This window comes from Mustela lutreola, chromosome 1 (assembly GCF_030435805.1).
Source record: "Mustela lutreola isolate mMusLut2 chromosome 1, mMusLut2.pri, whole genome shotgun sequence".
In the NCBI taxonomy this organism is placed as follows: domain Eukaryota; kingdom Metazoa; phylum Chordata; class Mammalia; order Carnivora; family Mustelidae; genus Mustela; species Mustela lutreola.
The window spans coordinates 96,529,104-96,551,166 of NC_081290.1; the positions used below are offsets into that span (position 1 = coordinate 96,529,104).

The 22,063-nt window shown below is 40.1% G+C and overlaps 1 protein-coding gene across 50 annotated transcripts in view; it reads right to left on the minus strand.

The window, feature by feature from the left end:
* ANK2 (ankyrin 2) overlaps positions 1-22,063 on the minus strand; it is a 330,750-nt gene that overhangs the window by 11,342 nt on the left and 297,345 nt on the right. For 33 of the 50 annotated variants that reach the window (XM_059170367.1, XM_059170372.1, XM_059170588.1 and 30 more), the window contains 7 exons: positions 21,347-21,379; positions 19,337-19,358; positions 8,445-8,519; positions 6,093-6,224; positions 4,978-5,121; positions 2,342-2,627; positions 403-691 (listed from right to left, as the gene is read on the minus strand). In XM_059170367.1, coding sequence (XP_059026350.1) covers positions 403-691; positions 2,342-2,627; positions 4,978-5,121; positions 6,093-6,224; positions 8,445-8,519; positions 19,337-19,358; positions 21,347-21,379 — 981 coding nt within the window. Of the gene's footprint in view, positions 1-402; positions 692-2,341; positions 2,628-4,977; positions 5,122-6,092; positions 6,225-8,444; positions 8,520-10,102; positions 16,361-19,336; positions 19,359-21,346; positions 21,380-22,063 lie in introns of all 50 variants that reach the window. The other 17 variants (XM_059170296.1, XM_059170307.1, XM_059170270.1 and 14 more) reach the window with 3 other exon arrangements.

The window sequence follows — 22,063 nt, forward strand, 5'->3', positions numbered from 1 at the left end:
TTGATGGCACAGGCAGATCTACCCGGAGTCTGGCTCCCACAAGATGCCGTGGCTGGCATCTACCTGAGGCCCCGCAAATCCCTCCCACTAGTCTGCACCCCTGTGGTTATCAATTTTGAAAAGCTCTATCGGGTATCTTGATTCATCCCAGTGTTCATTTTCCTTAGCAAAATGTTTTTCAGTTGTAAAATTACAGCTCGCGGTCAAATAGCTAGAATTAGAATGTGTATCATTTTTTTTTCTAGATTCTCTGGTTGGTCCCAGGTTTTAAAAGGGATTGAGGGGTTCACATGACCCAGGTTAACTTTTTTCAGGGAAAAAAATAAGCCAGTAGAGAAGTGGAAACTGGGGAAGGTTTGTAGCTTTGCTTCCTATGGGCAAGGAAAACGAAGAGATTCTTACCTTATGGAAAGCTTCATCTTCATTGAGCCTTTCAAGATCCTGGGGCTGGTTATTAGCAGACTCCACAATCACAAGGCTGGTTTTCTGAGAACTCTCCTCCGCATGTTCTGGGGCTTCTTCAGGTTCTTGTATGATGGGAGAGTCTCCCTGCTCACTAGATGTTGGGGTCTGGAGGTATGGCCTCTCCTCCTCAGGAGGGGTCCTAATTTCCTCAGGGGTCTTGCTGGGAGAGCCAGTTACAGCCGTGGCCTTTTGAGTCTCTGACACTTCCGTCCCTGGGGTTGTCACACTGAAATGGAAAAGCCAAGCTATACCAGAAGAGTATACACATTCTTCCTACTCCCAAAGCAAGAGAATTAGAAGGAAAATGGAATTTATCTTCATGGTCCATGGAAGTTAAAATAAGTTTTGTAGATGTGGCCAAGAAAGGAAATTTGAATAAAAATCATATGTAACATATCGTATAGAGTTACAGATCATTGATCTAGCATTGACAGGGAAAGATGTATTCTAAAGATAAAAATTATCCCAAAATGTATTACCATTTCCTAATCCCCACAAAGTATATAAATTATAATTTCATCTTTTCTTTGATAACTCAAGGGGATCTTGAATATTTGAGGAGGTTTATATGAAAAAGTTCTGTAGATAATAAGGCTTTCGAGACAAGAATCAAAGTTTGGGAAAAAAATTTTAAGAACCAATATACAAACCGCATGTTAGTATCTCTATCATAATTGTAAATAGAGAGGGAGTCTTACAATACCTCTGGAAAACTGTATTACTTGATGGAGAGACCTAGTTAAAACTTTTTCTACTGATGTAATTTGGAGTTACTCCAAGGCAATCTTTGTAATCTCATTTTCTAAGTAAGAGAATTTTCTGCTTTTTCTGTTTAACTTATTGCAAATTTCTGTCGCTCCACAGATGTTAAGTGCCCAGAGTGCCTCTCTGATATGCCCTCTTTGCTTCCCACCTTTTCCTTTTTTTCTCCTCTCTTCTTTCTGCTCTCCCCTAAAATCTAAAGGTGGTTGGCAGGTGGTAGCTCAGTGGAAAAAGGGCTGATTTTCTTACCCATTTCACCCTCTTCTTAAGTTCCAGTGACCCCAGCACAAAGCTCACTTAATGACAAGAGCCATGCTATGACGCAATCTCCTGACACACTAGTCTCGGATTTCAGGGGACGCATTTGCCTTTTGCAAGATCTGTTTTCTTCCTCTAAATAGCAAGTGCCGTTCAAACAACTCTCTTTCTCCTTCGCTTCTAGAAAGGCCAGAACTTGAGTTCTGAGCTGCCTGCTCCGTCGTTTCCTTTCACCAGAAGCTCTCTGGAAAACTCTTTAGTCCCACTCTGACCACACCCCACCTTATTTTAATGGTCTTTCATTCTGTGTGAATCATCTCTGCTGTGTTTCCAATTCTACTCTTAGCCTCCCCACCACTCTGGAGAAACATACCGAGGGCTGTTTCACCTACACTGACTTTTCACGCTCTGAACGGGCTATGGGACAACTGGCACATACCAGAGCATTTCAGTCCTGTCTGAGGGGCAGGACTCTTACAAGCAATAAGAATGAGGTTCACGTGAAATTGTATAGTTGAAACAACGCTTTCACGGGCACGTCCTTGACTTGTGACCCTCTGAGATGAATATGGTGCATATTACTCTAATTTAAAGATGTGAAAACAGAAACCAAAAGGGCTTTGGGACTTGCCCAAGGTCACAGAACAGGAAGTTGGTGCAAGCAGGCCTCCCACACAATGCTGTCACAATTCTGTCTCAGATCGTTTGCTCTTTGTCTGTAGTTCTGGCCCTTGTTATCGGTGGGGTTCTTTGCAAACTATCTGAAAATAATTCACAGCAGTATATGCCTGGCACTCCTGTCACACGGGCTTGTTCCTTGGAATTGCACATGACAGGCTTTTCTTTTGAAACTCACAAGTACTCCTGCTGACACTCGAGAGATGACTCTTCAGGCCGATCTTGCATTTTCCCTGAGAAATCCTGTTGGGCTTGCTCCTTGTGAGTCTGGGGAAAGAGATCTGTTGCTGAGCTGTCCCCCTCTACTTTGGGGATGCAATCCTGAAAAGTGGAATAACCGACAGAAATGTCTTCCTCTGAGACAATGGGAGGGTGTTCGCAAGACTCGCTCTCTTTAGAAGCAACTCGCTCCTCTTTCTGCTTGTGCTGTGTGGTGCATAGGTCCTCCTGAAGGGCTGAGAACCCTGCGGGGCACAACAATTTTAATTCAGTATTTAATCGCAGCTCACTTATATTAAAGAGGTAAATATTAAAGAGTAACAATAGGTAATACATTCTAAATACTGATTATGCATTGGGCACTACTCTAGGTGCTTTGGAAGTATTGACTTGTATTAACAACGTTCTGGGGTGAGTACCCTTTTCACACAGCATCTCTCAAGCCAGGCTAAGGAATTTTACCATATCCAGGGCAATGAGGAGCCCCTGAAAAATTTTTGGCAGAGGTATGACTGACGTGCATCTATTTATTTATTCACTCAACAGATCTATATGGAGTATCGACAGCATAGTAGGTGCTGTTTAGGATGTTAGACATAAAGCAATGAACAAGTCCTCACTGAACTTTTATTTCTGCAGATACAAATTTATGACATATTTTAGAAGAAAAAGAAACCAGGGTAAAAGTACAGAGCAAATAGGGCTAGTGTGTTAGATAGATTGGTCAGGAAAGAGTCCTGTTAGGAGATGATTTTGAGCAGAGGCCTGAAGTAAGTGAGAGAAACAGGTACTGACGTATTGATGCTCTGAGAGGAGAAGAGTCCACTAGAGTGGAGGTAACAAAAAGTAGCTGAGCCCCACAGCCTGAGAACACATAGGGTGCCCAGGGAACTGCAGAGAGAGCCCAGGTCTCTGGGTTTTATGGAAAAGGAGAGAGATGGGAGATAGGACAAGCTTTCACTGAACAGTAACACACACCATCACTGAAATCTAGGAAAAGAAGCTACAGAAAGGAACTGAGGAAGAATAGCCAGTAAAATTGGGGGAAAAAAACACGGAAGGAGGGTATCCTGGAAAGTGAATGAAGAAAATATTTTAAGAAGAGATTAATTTTTTCGTCAAAAATTACTAAGGGGCACATGAGGTGAAGACTGAAAAATTACTCACTATATTTGGCAATGAGGAAATAACTGGTGAGTTTTAGGAGACTGTTCTCTGTTGAGTGGTGATGACAAAAGACTGAGTGGCATGGACTCTAGAGACAGCTCTAAAGAGAACCAGAAGACATGAAGCAGATAGAGGAAGCTTGGACTTTATTTTTGGAGAGATTTTCTATAAAATAAATGGAGAAACAGAACAAACAGGAAGGGATATAGGGTGAAAGGAATTGCTTTGTTTTGTTTTTTGAAGATGGGCTCTATTAAAGCATGTTTTAGTGCTGTTGAGCATGGTCTAGTTGTAGAATGCCACAGAGGACAACTAGAGCAATGAGGTCCTTTACTGGATAAAAAGGGATGAAATCCAGAAAAAAAGAAGAGATGACAGTTTTAGCAAAGCAAAGACATTTCACAGCAGAAAGAAGGCAGAGTACAGGCACTGAGATGCATGTAGCTTGGTAGATTTGTGAAAGAAATGGACATTTCCTTCAGATGATTCTCATTTTTTCTAGGAAATATGAAGTGTGGTCATCAGTTGTGAATAAGGAGAAGAGAAATGCTGGAAGCTGGAAAGAAGAGGAAAATTCTCGGTATAAAATAGAGATGAGAGGGGAGAAGAAAGAAAGTGAGTGAGCATGTGAATAAATGAGAATGAGAATGTGAAAAAATGAGTACTGACAAGATGGTGGGGCGAATGGCTGGAGGTCCCAGTGGGTCTGAAGAAATGTTGGTGTGGAAGCAAAAGAGGAAGTAAATGTAATGCTTCAAGTTAGGACGCTGGAGTAGTAAAGTCAATGGTGATGATATAGTCTTGGTTGTGAGCACTGAAATGGGTAGCTCATGTAGAGTAACAGACACAAGTATCAGAAGCCATCAAGGAACTGAGACAAGGGAAATGGATAGGTCATCCATGTTGTTATGAACTGAGTGACTGTATTCCCTTAAAATTCATATGATGAAACCCTAAATCCCAATGCAATAATATCTGGAGGTGCCTTTGGGCTGTAATTGGGTCATGAGGGTAGAGCCCTCAGGAACAGGATTAGTGCCCTTATAAGAAGAGGCCAAAGATCTAGCTAGGTCTCTTTCCCCCATGTGTGGACATAGCAAGAAGACAGCCATCTGTGACTCAAAGGACAGTCCTCACCAGAACCTGACTATGCTGTCATCCTGATCTCTGACTTCCATTCTCTAGAATGGTGAGAAATAAATTTCTCCTGTTTAAACCACCGAGTTCATGGCATTTTGTTATAGCAGTCCCAACTGATTAGGACAATGGTGAAATAACAAAGAATGAGCAGTATGGGTACCTATAAAACGAGAAAAATGTGTGATCACCAAAGTCTACAGACCGCCCTCTAAAAAAAGGGAAGATGTGGTCCAGTTGCCCAAATTAACCACAGATACAACATGCACCCACACCCACAAACTGTCTGACCTTCACTATGATCCAGTGCAATTGTCTGTTCAATTTCTGCATAGCTATGACTGATGCGCTCCTGGAGAGGCTCTGTGCTGGCCTCCATGAGATGAACAATATCCATTCGGTTGATCTTAGTGAGGCATTCAATGAGACTGGTATCTGGGATAGTAGAGAAAACTCATTTATTACTTTTGAGGGGTAAGTACTGTTTTTAAGATCTCTTTCATTTAGTTGTCTTACTAGAATTTTGATATTTGTATAGGAAACAACCAAAGCTTAATTAAAGGTCTTTATAAAAAATAAGCAAACAGAAAAGATACATGCATAGAAAGGTGGGAAAGCATTAGGCATAAGCTCTAAAATAGAATTGCCAGATATTATTATGGGACACACTGTCAAATCTGAATTTCAGATAAAATAAATAAACTATAAAGTATAAATATATCCCAAATATTGCATGGAGGGTACCAATACTAAAAAACTATTTGTTAACTCTGAAATGTAACTGGGTGTCCTCTAGTTTCGTTTGCCAAATCTGGCAATCCTACCTAGGAGAATGGCAAGAGAGGGAAAGGCAAAAACCAGTAGACTGGTTATAAATAAGGGAGCTCTCTAGGTGATCTTCAGAGAGACACTAAAGGAAGTAGCAAATTTAGACTAGCGGAAGAATGAGATGAAGTAATGGTCTTTATCACCTCTCAATCGATTTGATGTGGTCAGAATATTATATGCAAATCATTATAAAGCATATCTACGTGACATCTTTCCCTCAATTAAGTTATTTAGGAGTAAAGAAAGTAGGAGCTGAAGGCAATGCACTAATTTTCAGGAGCTGAAAACAATGACAAAGGAACAGTGTCCACTCCCGATATTTAGAAAATTTTAGGTCTTTCATAACATTTCTATTAGCAGCCAGAGTTTCCCCTAAATCGACATTATTCATGGGAATATAGTGTAAGAACTGTTACGCAAGATGCGTATTTTAGAAATGTCATAGCTTGCTCTCATTTGCTTATGGCAGTATTTCAGATTAACGGCATTCAGTATTTTATTGTTTTACTGAATTTATATGAAAGGGCTTGTTGAGCAAGACTTTCGCCTAATGCTTTTCACATAGAGCTCCCACCTACCTGTAGCCTGCCCCCCATCCCTTTCCAGCCAGTACTTCAAGAGAGCATGGCTCTGGTCCTGCAGGGAGTTAGGGTTCTCAATTCGGATTTGATGAATCTGCTCCTCAGTGAAATCCAGTTCTCTTGCTAATTCTAGAAAAGAAAATATTACTCCATAAACACCAGAACTTCAGCGTCTCCACACCTGGCTCTGTGATTTCGTAAATGATGCATTCTTTCTATTGCCGTAATAGTGTTCGTTTTCTCCTCCTGTGCATTAGAAGTGACTCTCAAGATGACTTTGTTTTTCTGTCCCTAACTGTGGAGGTTCTCCTTAAAACTAGGTATGGAATTTGTCTAGCATCCTGCTCAGTAGGGGGCCTGCTTCCTTCCTCTCTCTCTGCCTGTCTCTCTGCCTACTTGTGAGCTCTATCAAATGAATAAATAAAAAATCTTAAAAAAAAAAAACAACAACAACTAGGTATGGAATTGATCACATTCACAGTGGAAACACTACATTTGAGGCAACGGATGATAAAACGTGCCTAATTCAGGCCCATTTAATTCCAAAATGCAGACTGGACCATTAATACAGGCTTATACTCTTAACCAAGATAATGGAAAATAAATTACTGAGAACAGGAGTAACAGACTTTCTCACTTTTAATCATCATTAAATAATGTTTTAAGTACTGTAAATCCTATTTCTGGATATTTGGATAAAGACTGGCTGTGGTTATATTACATTGGTTGGATAAACTTTCTTTAATTTGATGTCACTTGAATAAAAGCTCTGGGAAGCATTAACTGACCTAAGGAAAAAGCCACAAAATTTTCCTTTAAAGTCTACCATTCACATAGTTCATGGACACTTATACACTGTGGTGTGTATGTGTGTGTGCGCGCAAATAAGTACTCTTTGGATGGCAATCAGCAAATATCTTTCAGAATTAAAAAATACATACCCTTTATTCAGATATTCAATTCTACTTTTAGTAACATGCCCTATAGAGATTCTCATGAAAATACATCAATGCACTACAATATTTGTCATTAACAGGAAACAACCTAGATGTCCAGCAATAAAGGCCACTGATAAAATTATGATACTATCACACAGTAAAACTAAATAGCATTTCTGAGAATGAGATAGATGTCTATGCTGATGGAATATTTACAAGGAATACCATTGAGAAAAATTGTGCTTATTTTAAAATAGTACACCTAGATGTGGTTACTGCATATTTTTTCCTGAATACATGAGAAAGTGGAAGCAGCTATTTTTGAGGTATGAAGCTAGAAGACCAGAGGCAGGTATGAGAAACTTCTTTACACTTTCAATTTTCTACCATTCTGTATGGTTGTGGGGTTTGAATTTTCAACAAGTACATAGATACTACGTTTTATGCACAAACACACACATACTTAAGAAACAAAATAAATAATTCTGAATGTCACCTATTTAGTCAATCAAGGATATTTTGATGTCCTTCCTTCCCCCTAAATCCCTCAATTAAAAAAAAACAAAACCTGATCAGTATTTAACAACTACTTAAATGTGTAAAAGTGAGGAAATGAGAGACTATGGACTTTCAGAGTCCACAATCTGAGGGTTTTGAAGGGGCGAGGGGGTGGGAGGTTGGGGTACCAGGTGGTGGGTATTATAGAGGGCACGGATTGCATGGGGCACTGGGTGCGATGAAAAAATAATGAATACTGTTATGCTGAAAATAAAAAATAAAACTAAATTAAATTTTTAAAAAACTAAAAAAAAAAAAAAAAAAAGTGAGGAAATGACTATTCTCTCTGCCCTGTTATTAATTATCTTTGTTAAGGGTCTTAGGGATTTCTGTTCATATTGATTTTACAATTCATTTTCTTTTAATAATTTTACATACATTGCAATTTTTATACTTAAATATCCTATTTCTCAGAAAATTAGTGAAACATCTTATTCCTATGTATTTCAATATGCAACCAAAGCACATTTAGTACTGTTCACAATGAAGGTATCTAAAATAAGGAGACCTGGGTTAAATCTCCAACTAAATTTTGTGACAACTGCATCTAGCAATGACTCTGAAACACAATAATCCCCTCAAAATTTGGATATCCATGGCTCCCAAAGGAGGAGAGTGACATTTGGTATATTCTCAAAATCCCCCGATTTAAAATTCTATTTTTCTAAATTCCAGAGATAACAGAAGGCTTGTCTGGATTTTCTAGCTCAGAGTTTATTATTCTTTTCACTATTCCATGTGGTCTCACCCAAGGAAACAAATACTTTTTCATTGTTAATGACACTTGGCTGATGCAACTGTGTTTCTTAAACAAAGCAAGATCTGTTGAAAAAGTAAGTTACACTAATTTTACCTGTCCAGCTGAAGCCAAGATGATCAGCAATATAAGCCAGCCTTTCCTCGATCCGTTCCTGCTCATCCTGTTGATCTATAGAAGGTCAAAAACAGAATGGCCAAAGGGTGTCTATGACAGGAGAGCAACCACAGTACTTATCATCCAAAGAAAGGAAGTCACTGGTCCAAATATTTGATAATAGCACAAATTAGTTATTATATTTCAAATCATTTTAAATTGTGTGTTTGTCTGATTTCTGGAATGGAATGGGGAGTCAATTTAATTATAAATCATGAAAACCAACTGCTTCCATATCTCTTTAATCAAGACTAGTCACTGGACATATTATAAAAGTTGTTGATTTCTAGTAATCTTAGGACTTTCTTTTTAAAATTATCTGAGAGAATACTGCCCACCAGAAGACAGTCGTCTTGTTCATCAAAACCCAGAAAAATCATAAATAGGATGCCGAAGTAGAGTAACGGGTTAGGACCTCCTATTATTGCCTGTGGCAGCATAGATCACTTCCGGGTCATGTCTGAAAGAAATTATATCCAAGATTTATAAGAGACATAGACCATGGGTTAAATCAGGCCATCCTGGGTTTTTTTTTAGTCTGGCCAGAGAAATGTTCCTTGATCCTGGTGACCCTGGAAGAAGGAAGGATAAAAGCGTATATACTTGTGTCAGTTGTATCAATAGGTATAGATGTCTTTTGTGTGAAATTTCTGTCTGCTTACTACTAGGTAAGCTTATATATTATTCCCACAAGCTGTCATTTTCCCCTTGGTTTTTAACCTCCATTAATTGATGGGCAGCATTTTAGGTATGACATTTTCCTTTGACACAAATTTAAGAATAATAGTCTTTATTGCAGAGATATTGGAAGACCAGAGGCTACTTCTCAAAGCCATCTATGGTTTCCTTTTTTATAATTCAAAGGGTCATCATCTTCTCACAGTCACTTACATCATGCAAAGTTTGAGTTTTTGTTGTCTGCTGCATCTAATCAGAATATATTCTCCATTCACCTAACACTAAAACAAAGAGCATGGTTCTTTTGTTTTGTTTTGTTTTGTTTTTTTGCTTTATATTTGTTTGCTTTGAGTGTTTACCAGTGGTATCTGAGATCCAACCTTTTGAATCAAAAACAGATCCACAACAATTGGGATTTCGTGATAATATGAAATCTTCTTGGGCAAATGGCTTCCTAATGATTACAAATTTATTAAGTTGAGTACAAATTATTTTGAAATACTTAAGGGTAAGAAGAAAAAGCTATGAATCCTTACCATATGAAACAAAGCCCAACATATTCATTTGCAAAAGTGAAAGTGCCTAATTTGAGGCTAAGCCTGGGATTCCAGAACAACAAAACTCAAAGCTTGCATGGCCTGACGTGCAGCGGCTTGAGAAAGGCAAGATCACCATTGCCTGTTTATTATGTTTATGTTTTCCATAAGCATTCTCATTACTCAATCTTGAGATTGTTTTCATAGACAAGAGTACACAGAGAAAGCACGAAACACAAAGGGCTTACACAAACACAGTAACCACTACGGAAAGCTTAAAGAAAATGAGACACAAATCACCAAATAAAAGATATAAAAAAAAAAAAAAACTATATCAAATTTATGACATGCGTAGCACAGGGAATCCCAGTGGCTGGCAAATACCTTCAGCATGGTCATGGCCATTTTCATCAGGGATGCGTTCAATCAGAGTCTCAATGGACTCATCCCAAATAGGCCTTGTGTCAAAGATGTCCTCAGGAATTGAATGTTCGGTCTCAACAGGTGGCAGATTTTCAATTACTGAAACTTCCAGGGCACTACTACTTTCATCATCAGAAACTAATTCTTGCTCCCTTTCTGACTGTGTAAGTCTATCCACTAACTTGGAAGCCTCATCACTAATCTCCTCAAAGAATTCTATGGAGTTCCTGTAAAGGTCAAAGAAATGCTCCTTACTTTCTTTCATAGGGCTCACAGCCCCCTTGCAGGAAGATGTGTTGCTTTTGCTCTTAACTGGCAATCGGGATGTAAATATCTTTGGTCTGGTGGCCCCCTCTTCTGATTCTAACTCCAGCTCCTCTGCCCTCTCTCTGTTCTCTGTTTCTGTCTCAGTGTAACTTGTAATTTTTACTAGACATTTGGTCTCTGAGTCCAAAGCACTGGCATCAGATTCAGATTTGCTTCTACTATCTGGTGTTCTGCTTGTCATGTCCTGACCCTGAGGAGCCACTGTTTTCTGGAGAGAGGAATCTAGATGTGAAAGCTGCTGCTCTACTCTTTGGACAGGTGCCTTCACGGGGATTTTAGACTTTGGTTTTGTTTCATCCTCTTTACTTTCCTCATCCAGGCTGGGTAAAAAATCCTCAGAAAGGGAACTCTCATTCTCCACAGATGGAGGTGCTGGGGTTGATGTGGGTGTAGTCCTTACAGGAATTTTGGATTTGTTTTCAGTAGAAGGCACATTCTCCATGGGTGCAGTAGGGATTTCAATTACTGATTTCTGTTCCTCTGGGGAAGAATCAGGAGAATCATCATCCCGATCTGAATGCAAGGACCTGGTAACTGTGGAAAAATCTAACTGAACGTGTACAACTGGTTCAGGGGAGTCAGGGCAAGATGGCTTTTTCACACTAGACTTAGGAGGCATGTCACCCATCTGTGTGGTGGGAAGGTCCTCAGCACCTTCAGAAGGAGCCTCTTCTGTTGATGTTTCAGTGGAGGTTGAATTCCCCATGTGGGTGTTGAGTTGAGCATCTGAAGCAGACTTTTCCTCTACTTCCTCACTCAGGTCATCTGGAAGTAAGTCTGCTTCATCACTCATTGTTTCTTTTGATTCTGAGAGAGCTAGTGACTCAGCTGATGTCTCCCGCTGTGGGAGCTCAGCCCCAGGACTCCCTTCCCTCATGTCTTCAGAGAGAGTCTCTTCCCTGGATTCTTGCCCAATTTGGAAAAAGTGAAAACTTTCATCGGCATAGGACCTTTTGGTCATGTCAATGGCGCCACTTCGGGTCATCTCAAACAATTTTCCTTCCTGAAAGAGAAATGGGTTTTGCTCACTGGTCGGAGTCCCCTCTTCAGTTGGGGTCCTTGCAGGAGTGGTGTCAGGGGTGGTACCCTGTGATTGTCTGTCTACCATCAAACCAAATATCTTTTGTTCTTCCTCTTTCACTCTAGCCTCAAAGGCTTCATCATCCTCACGGATTTCACTCCAGGAATCAGAATCCACGTCTGTTTTTGTGATGATGACTTTGCTGATTTGGTCAGTAACAACTGCTGATGTATTTGGTACAGAAGGCTCTAAAGATGAAGGGGCTTGATCTGATCGCTGTTCCCACAAGGTGCTTTCTTGTTTGGATTCTTCTTCCATGTTTTGGTGCTCAAAATTAGATTCTTGGATTGAAACAGTTGTACTGGAAGAGCTTATTACTACCGTGTCTTCAACAGAGGATGTGATGGTAACAGAATGCACTTCCGAAGACTGAAAACTTGTGTATCCCGCATTTGTTTGAGTTTTGCTTTCTTCACTGGAGAAAAAAGATTGGGAAGGAACATTTTCATAAGGGCTTATTATTTGAGGATCATAGATTTCATCAGGCTCAGCAGGGTCAGACACTGGAACATCCATGGACAATATATCTGTTTGAGTAGCAATTGATGAGTCTTGCATGGAAAAGTCATTCGGTAAGCTCTCAAAAGCTTGGTCAGTTTTGATATCCTCTATTTTTGTAGCAGGAGATAGAAAGGATATGTCTTCATCTAATTGTTGTCCTTCAGATGCTGGACAGTGAGACAAGGAGGAGGACAAAGACGAAGAGCTTTCACTGGGGCAATCTACTTGTAGAGATGCCACTTGAGAAGCATCAAGCTCTTCTCCTTCTGTGTCTTTTTCATCAGTGTCTTGCAGAGGTATTGATTCCTCATGGATAGCTAGTTGCTCATTGATATCCTCCCTAGGGGAGCTGTAGAGACCTGAAGATATGGGAGTGACTGGGCTGCTAGGACTCCTGGTCTCACACCCATGGCCCTCACAGACTTCTGGTTGATCAGCATCTCTGTTCAGATCATCATAAGACCTATCTGGGCCATTAGTAGAAATACTATGACTCTCTTCAGGTACATGGGATTCACAGTCTTTTTCTTCTTCTGATTTACCACACTCTTCCTGAGTATCCTCATTCATTTTGAAAGTGTATTGTTTGGAAACAATGGGTTGAAACTGTACTTCTTCAGGACTGGAATTGGAGTCTACACTGGATGGAAGTGGAGAAGGAGGTTGTACTCGAATAACTGGCTCTGGTAAGAGGCCTGTGTCACCACCGTTTTTCAGCTGTGCCAACTCAGGTTCACTCTCAGAGGAGGAAGAAGCTTTTCTGCTCTCTGATGTTACTACCACAGGGACATCGCTTTCATCCTCTACAGTTGCCATATGTTTTGGTTCATCCACATCTGCTGAACAGTCAGCATCTGGGTCAGAGGATGAAGAAGATTCTTCTTGCTTGGGTTCTTTCTTGTAGTCCCTTTTCTGCTTTGCTTCTTGTTCAAGTTCGTCAAACGTTTTGATTTTGGTTACCATTTTAAACATTTCCTCTTCAGGTGTGAATCTCTTTTTGTCCCCATTTTCCAAGTCATCCTCCTCTGCACATTCATGAATTACAGCTGGCTTGGGTGTGCTTGCATCTGTGGCTTTGGGTGTGACCTCATAGCTAATTTCTTCCGAGCTGGGAGTGTCTGGAGAGAGGGGGCTCTTCCCAGAGCTCTCTACCAGTGACGTCTGCTCAAGACTGTCATCCTCGGCACTGCCGTCTGGGTCTCGGAGCAGCCGGGACCGCACAGAGGCCACCTCTGTAAAGAGTTCTGTTTTGGCTACGGCTGCAGGAAGAGGGAAGTGACTTGGGAGAACTCCAGCCTTCGTCTTTGGTTCTACCGGGCTGCTTTCTAGAGAGTCGCGGCAAGGGGATTCTTTCAGAGGACTCGGCTCCAGAGAATCCGGAGTTTTGTGTGAGGAGTTATCCTCCAGCACAGGGCTGGCTTCTAGGGAGTCTCTGTGGCTCACTGCAAATGATTCATCGGCACCAGGGCTGAGGACCTCACTGTCTCGGCTGGGGAGTGCAAGTTCTAACCCTTGGGGACTTCTGGCAACTCCGTGGGTCTTTGATTCAGTTCCTGTGCCTGTGTTTACAAAAGCATCAGGCAGTGGAGAGGCCTTTGTCTCATCTGAGGGCTCAGTGGTTGTGGATTTCGGAGCTTCAGAATCAGTGTGCGTCTTGTGGGCAGAACCAACATTCGTAAGTTGACCCTCATCAGAGGATGCTTCCTCAGTCACTCCTTTGGGTGTTTCTTTTGCTAGTAACACACTACAGCTACCAAGGGAATCATCTTCTTGTCTGGGACATGTGTCTTTGGAAGGGTCTGGGGTGGCCTCCTTCAGTGAACACTCAGCTGAGGGCTCTGTGCCTTCAGCGACCACAGCACCTTGTTCTTCAGAATCATCAGTGACGTCTTTGATTGAGGGATGGTCTTTTTCCGAAAGAGCTGCTGATGGTGTTTCTAACTTGGTTGTTTCACTTCTTTCCCCAATTTGCTCCTCACTTTTCTTTGGCGAGAAAGAAAGGCTTTCTGGGCTTGTCTCAGGGGTCTCTGCGAGGCCCTCGTGCTTATAGCTTTCTTCTGAACTAATCTGAGGGGTCCCTTCCATCAGGCTGCCACACGGAGAACCTGCCACTCCCTCAGGCTTAAGGCTCTCAGAACTGCCATCCAAAGCACCACTTTGTAAAGACAGAGCTGGAAGAAATTCATCTTTCATGTAATCTGGTGGAAATGTCGTGTTGAAAGGACTAGTGAGTACCTGATCTAAGTGAAGCTGTGCTTCTTCTGTCTCCTCAGTCCTTCGGAATTGTTGGTATTTGTCATTGTCTTCCAATTCTTGCTTAATGACGTCAGAAAAGTCAGTGGAAGTTTTCCTATCTGGGCTGATCTGGAGGTCCATGTCTCCCTGTTCATCAGTCAGCTTTTCTTTGGGAACATTACTCTCTTTATGGCTTTCTTCTTCTGGTGCTGACTGAACAGGTTCAGGTGTTTTGTGGCTAAGGGCTTTCTCCTTCTCTACAACTAGATCTTCTCTCTTAAACCCTACAGAGGAAGCACGGACTGCTCTCTTGGATTCGGAAACTCCTGTTACCACAAATCTCTGGCCTCGTTTGATTGTCTGACTCTCTGTTTTCTGTGTTTCTCTGTGGTTTAGCACCTGCCCCTTTTCTTTTTCTACCCGAGCTTTGCCTTTCTCTTGTGGCTGCTTTTGCTTCACTGATTTGTGCTCAAACAGTCCAGTCTTGTGTTTAGAGGGGTCCTGACCTGACTGGAAAGCTTTCATCAACTCCCGAACAGACATTGTCTCCTCGATTCGTTCTGTTTTTGAGGTTGGGGAGACAGGTGGTTGCTTTTCTGTTTTCCCAGAAGGCAACACAGGCAAGTGTTTCTCAGTTTTCCCGGAGGTTGATACAGGTGGATGCTTTTCCATTCGTCCAGCTGGTGACACAGGCAAGCGCTTTTCTGTTCTCCCAGGTGATACTGGTGCATGTTTCTCCATTCTCCCAGAGGGCGAAATAGGTGGGCGTTTGTCCATTTTACCTGAAGGTGAAACAGGTGGGTGTCTTTCTGTTTTTGTAGATGACACAGGGGAGTGCCTTTCAGTTTTTGTCGAGGGTGACACAGGCAAGTGCTTCTCGGTTTTATTTGAAGACACAGGGGAGTGCCTTTCAGTTTTTGCAGAGGGTGACACAGGTGAGTGTTTCTCAGCTTTACTTGATGGTGATACCGGAGGGTGCTTCTCAGTTTTTGTAGAGGAGGAAAGAGAAGAGTGTCTTTCTGTTTTAGAGGAGGGTGATGCCGGTGTGTGCCTCTCTGACTTCAGAGAGGGTGATGCAGCTGGATGTGTCCTGTGGGTTATCTTTTTTGGCACATCCTCTTTGCCTTTGACTCTGACAGGCAACTTGCTTCGACCTTTTTGTTCATCTTCCACTCGTTTCTGAAGGGCCTTTACTTTGTCCTTTATGGAACCAATGGGAGTCTCTTCTATCAAAGGTGAAGTGGCCTTTACAGTGGGGAGGGGTTCAGGGGCTAAACCTGCATCTTCATCTAATGACTCTTCTGAACTACATTTTTTAAGTTCACTTTTTTCTGCACTACCTTGTACACTTTCCTCTTTTTGTTTCTGTTTTTCTTTTAATTTCCTTCTCACTGGCTTCTTTATTCCCAGGCTTGGTTTGTGCTGTTTCTGGGCACTCTGCGTGTCATGTGGGGGTGCATCTTTCCTTTCATTTTCAGAGCTCCTGCCAGTAGCCAGAGCGTCACGTTTCTCCCCTGCTATCCCTTGAACTGTCTGTGGTGGCTTTTCATGAGGAGACACATAGGAATTTAGATCCTCAGTAAGGTAGTTCACTAGCCCCGTTGAGTCTTTCTCTGCTTTGATGTTGCGCTCTTTATCTATTCTAACTTCTACACATGGGTGTTCGGTGATTTCTAAAGGTGCTTTTTGCTTAGCCTCCTCTATTTCCTCATCACTGACAATCACCCACTCCTCTTCCTCTAATTCTCTCTCCGACTGAGACCTTGGCACACTGCCTTCATCTCTGGCGCAGGTTCCACTTCTCAGGATTTCATTCACTTTCTCTAAGTCCTCTTTAACTCTTTCAACAATTTCAAAAGGCTCTCCTGGCTCTTCCTCAGCAGCCTTCACCAGCTCCTTCACTTTGATAGAACCTGCCCTATCAGATACATCTGTGGTCAAGATGGCGGTCATTTTGATCAAATCTTGTTTCATCTCAGAAACTTCAGAGAGCAAGTCCGGACTGGCTAGGACAGGAACTTCATTAACCAGGTGACTTTTCAGGACAGATGTTTCTGTAGATTCTGTCTCATCATCTTTGATGTGAATGAAAAACATTGAAAGTAAAATGGAAATCAAAAAAATATATTGGCAAATGTAATCAGGACTGAAACGACACAGTGTCTTTTCCTGTTGTGGCGGGAGGGACAACAGAATGGGCCGGGAATGGTGGATCCACAAGGTCTCAGGATACAAAAGCAAAGCAAGGCTAACGGAAAAATTAAAAAAAAAAAAAACTGAAAAGGAAAAATGAGCAGGAAATAACTTGCTTAATTTTCTCACTCATAGCACATTCACACATACAACAAAGCTATAACAAACAGCCACGACAGACAGACAGACAGACACACACACACACCATCACAGATCAAAACAAAGAACGAACGCAGTGAAATTACACAGAAATATCTCAAGATTGTTCAGATGTTACAGATCAATGTTGAAAAAAATATAAACATGGGGAAAAAAAAGGAAAAAAGCATTAGAAATTGCAGAAAGTTGATTTCCTCTAGGAGAAAGCCAGTAGTAGCAAACTCAGAATGCCTCCTAATGATGTATATATGTTTTTTAATCATATGAAAATCCAGAATTCAGTGTTTTGTTCTGCCAATATACAATGACTATATAAAAGATGTCTGAATCAGCTGCAAACCGGCATTTCATCTAAGGAAAATTCACACCTAACAATGAAACGAATGGTCTTGTGCTAAGAGGCATGGTCCTTTCCTTGGAGCAACCTCCTGGTTTAGACACATAAAGGACAGACCAAGGAGGGAAATAAAGGAAAGGAAAGAAGAAAACAACAAAACAACAACTGTGATTAAACTTATATGTGAGTCCAAAGTTAAAATGTGATGCATGGCAATCCAAATCAGAGACAGTCACACGGGACACACGCACAGTTTATGTAAGCCAAGTTATTTCCATGCAAAGCAAAGGTGGAAGGAAACTGGTGGGAGCGGTGGCTTTGCTGAAATGCGCGGGCAGGAGGATGGTTAAGAAATTAGAACAATATGGAAACATTACTGTGGTGAAGCGTATTCCTTTCCCTACAAGTCTGTACATCAGTGCTGAATGCGGTAGTATATTTGAAGGACAGGTAGTAGGGACCTGCACCCATTCAAAGCAAAAAGGAGAAGTTGGTCAAACTCTTTTAGGATTTGCTCTTGAAAAGACTTAGGAAAGAGTTCCTTCACTAGAGCCCTTCTTTATGGATTATTTTATACCTAGATGAAGATTATTTAAGGATTATCTTTAAACTAAAAAAATGCATCTAAATTTAAACTTTAAAAAATACTCACAACACTTAGGAGTCATTTAGGAGAATCTGTGGCATTATAGCAATATTGTAGCTTTCTCCCTTTTCTTTTTTAAGTAACTGAGCCAGCGGGATGTATTAAACTTGAATTTCTACTAGTTAGTGTTCAAGAGACAAAGGAAAGGGCCATTTAAATAGACATAGTAGTCCTGAAGAAGAAAATGGGATAATAAAATATCTTTTTTAAAAAAAGGATTTAATTAAAGCAACAATAATGTCACTTTTTTAACAACTAAGAGTCTTCTCTTGAGAGAATCGGTATTTGTTGAGAAGATATACTCTGTGACTATGCATATATATATTAAAATAATTTATATTAATGCAAATTTGTTCAAGTACAAGCCAAATGAAAACATCCAGAACCTCAAATAATCTAGTCCTGAATGACGATTTAACATAAGAGCAAAGAAACTCTCAATTAAAAGCATTCTGGGGGTGCCTGAGTACCTCAGTCCATTGAGAGGCTGCCTTCTGCTTCAGGTAATGATCCTGGAGTCCTGGGATCAAGCCCTGCCTTCGAATCCCTGCTAAGCAGAGAGTCTGCTTCTCCCTCTGTCCTTCAGCCCCTGCTCCTGCTCTCTCTTAAATAAATAAATCTTCAAAAAAAAAAAAAAAAAAAAAAGCATCCTAATAACTTACATTGTGTACTAGGTCTTCAAAACGAACAAACAAAAAAAGTCCCAGATCATTGCATAGGGCCAGATGACCATATTAAATGTGCTTCTAAGTTTTCTCCTTTTGGGAATAGCAACCTGAAATTCAGTGAATCAAAATGAACTTTTAAGTGAATAAAAAAAAAAAATTGTATTTTTTTCCCTAAACTCTTTGGGGGCATAGAAGCAAGAAAGAAACCTGAAAATTTTAACTTCTTCCACACAAGAAACCAATCACCAGAAATAGGTCCCAAAACTAAAATGTTAATTAATTATTACAAACCCAAAATGAGTTCTAATAGCTCCCTTAAGGTCTGTAAAAACCAGTTCTCTCTGTACTAAAATGTGTTTGGGATTTGCATCATTATTTAAAATTAGCCCTATAATGGTACAGTGTTGCGATTAGTAATTTCATCCAGGAGGTTTTGATTTTTGCATTCTTGGTTTTTTGTTTTGTTTTGTTTTTGTTTTCCAGAAAGTTTCACAGAAGTCTGTTAGACCTCAGCCCTAAAGAAGTCCGTTACACTTCACCACAGTGAGGTGCGAGGTGGTGGGGTGGGGGAGGCTGAGCTGTAGCTGAGAACTACTGAGACAGTATCACTTTCACAGGTGTAGCCTATAAAAATAATGGCAGCTCTCCCGAAGTCAATGTTCCTTAATATAAAAAGTGATACTGTCATGTCAGTGCTTAAAAAAAAAAAGTGAGATGACAATGTTATGCTAACAAAAGGACAAAAACGGTAGGGTGGGTTTCTAAACAAGCGTAACAGCAATAGCAGGGGTAACAGGGGTATCAAAAGAAAGTGAATGCTTAGATGAATAATCATTGCATTTTACTGCTAATTAGCTCACAAATTAGATATTTTTTTGTAATTTAACTGGCCAAGCTGCTTCTCTAAATATACATTAATGATTAATAAGGACAATATAAAAATATAATTATTATAGTGGTTAGTAATGGCATCTAGCTGCATTTTAATTCATGCTTCTCTTTAGTGTAGCCAGCTTTCAAACAAACTCAATTTTATTTAAAATCTTACTTTTTTCTGATGTCATATCGATCTGAAAGAAAACATACATAAATTGAATGGTTACAAACTGCATCTGGTTTCCCCCTGATGTGCAAATAAGCTCCTATTCATGACCACACCCATGGGGAGATAACAGAAGCTAGAGGTCAAAGTAATTTGCTACAGTTCTTCCTGAGAGTCTCCTTGATTCTCATCCTAACTTTGAAAAAACAAATCTCCTTTCTAGACTTTATAGGTGGAAAGCTTTTTAAAATATGTTATTTCCAGCAAGATAGGATCGAGGGTGCGTTTAATGTTAGAAATACATGTGTATGAGGGAAAAGGCCAGGAAAAGAGTGAGGGGGTGGGGGGCGGTTAAACAGTGTCAACTTAGTTGAGAAAAAGGCAGGAAGAACGAACAGCATGCCAGGGTAATACATTCTACAGGAGTTTCATTGTCATTAATTACAAGCCAAGATTCCAAATCCTGAAAAGAATACCAACTGGATCTATTGTCCTGCACAACTCCTGAAAAGTCCTCAATAGAACAATCATAAACCTAATGCAAGAAACTCACTTAAATATAGCAAAAAATGGTTTTATGATTACACTGCTTTTCTAAGAAGGTGTGTAGGTACCATTTTGAACAGGTTTGGTAAGGGGGTCACCAACTGCAGAGAGGAAACAGACGAGGAGTGGCTGGACAATAGAGGGAAAGGATGACATCTATCCTGTCATGATTACTGCATATATAGTTACATACAGCAGGACAATGAGGCTATCGTCTCCCCTTGTCCTGCTCTGCTGCCAGGGCAGGAGTCAAAAGTCAATTCAGGGCAATTATCTGCCCTGTATTGTGTATATGTATATGTATATATATGTATATGTATATATATATATATATATGTATGTATATGTATACTTTCTAAAAGGGCCTCACATTTTAAACTGGTGGGTACAAGGGTACCTATTATATTTTTCTTTATATGTTTTTGTGTTCCAAATCCATCAGAATAACACTAAAAATAGAATACAAGTACATTTGAAAATCTTTACGTGCAACTAGTAACAACTGCATTTGTCTATCTTAGAAACACAAACCAATATGTACATAGGAAAGTAGACTGAATTTCCTATCATTTCTATGATGATGTTTGGGCATTCACATCTTTATACGGGAAACAAACACAAATGTGCCTGAACTATCATAGAGGTCTTATTCAAATGGTTCTTTCTTCAAGGCAACCTCTTGAAGACTCACTTTTTTCATCTATTATAAGACAGCACAGAACTCATAGGGCAATTTTGAGGATCAGTGTTAATGAGGTACATGGAACACTTAATAAAGAGTCTACCTTCTAAGAAGTGCTCATTATTAATAGAGTTCCACATTATAATATTACAGTCTAATGGTTGAACTGCACACTCCTTAAAGTTTTTAGTCTCAGTGGTTCTCAGACGTTTTGGTCTTAAGACTGCTTTACACTCCTAAAAATTACTGAGGACCTTGAAGAACTTTTATGTTTCATATATACAAGTAAATTTCCATTTTATACATTAACACTGAGAAAATGCTAGAACCCAAATGCACATAAGGACGCACTCCAGAGTCAGGGTGATCATGTCATCATGTCAATGTAGCCTCTGGAAAACTCCTCTATAGCTTGTGGAGACATGGGAGGCAAAATAATAATAATAATAATAATGTCTTAGTAATATTAGGGGAAAAAGAAAAGTTTTGACCTCCAGGTATCACCAAACCAACCTCTGAGAACTGAAATAATAGCTTGGCCTTCAGGAGTCAGTAGAGAAACATAAATTACTGCACAGAGACAGGGTAACAATTTACAGGGAAAGCTTTACTATTGTTGAATTCAATCCAAGAGATGAGAAAACTGAGGCTCAAAGAGGTTAACTAAAACTGTGACCCTTCAGTTACTAAAACTGTATAACCCTTCTAAGAACACAGGTTAACTACGTGCTCTTATTAGCGGTTATAGCAAATACAGCCATCAACAAGGGACAATGTCATACAATTACCTCTTCTTCCTGTTCTTGATCTGACTCTGATTCCTTGTGGCCCCAAGATGCCATGCAAGATGGGAAAAAGAGAGTAGGAAGAGTAGAGAGTATTTAGAAGAGAAGATTAAATACACTGCCAACAAACATCAACAGGCAAGCATATAGTCAGCATACTCTTGTTTTTTCTTCTGACAGTTTAGAGAAGACAGGCACAAAAATTTAAAAGGATTGATTTAAATATGGAAGTCTGTAGATTCAAGAAGCAAAAAACCCAAAATCATAAGTACACTAATTTATTAGGCAAAATAACTAAAATTACAAATACACTTATTTCAGATACTAGGTTACTAGGGCCTTAAAGCTTGCTAGCTAATGGATTTGATGCATATGTCTGGAGAAATGGCGATGGTATATACCAGTCATTATAGATATTGGCTGAAAATGTTAAAGGTCACAAATAAGCATATGGTGAAAATATTTCCAATACACAGGCAATATTTAGGAGTTCTATTATAATAAAGAACTACTCAATTCTAAAGTTTATCTGAAGTGTATACAATGTTTGGCATTGTTTTCCTTTTTGTTTTGAGTTACGAACTGGAAAGTTGTCCTGGACCATCATGGCATTAATGATATGTTTCAACTTAGAAATACAGTGTAATAATAAAGTCAATGCTTTTATAGAACACTGAAAGTTCACTGAGACCAGAGACAAAGCTCATTCATCTGTATATG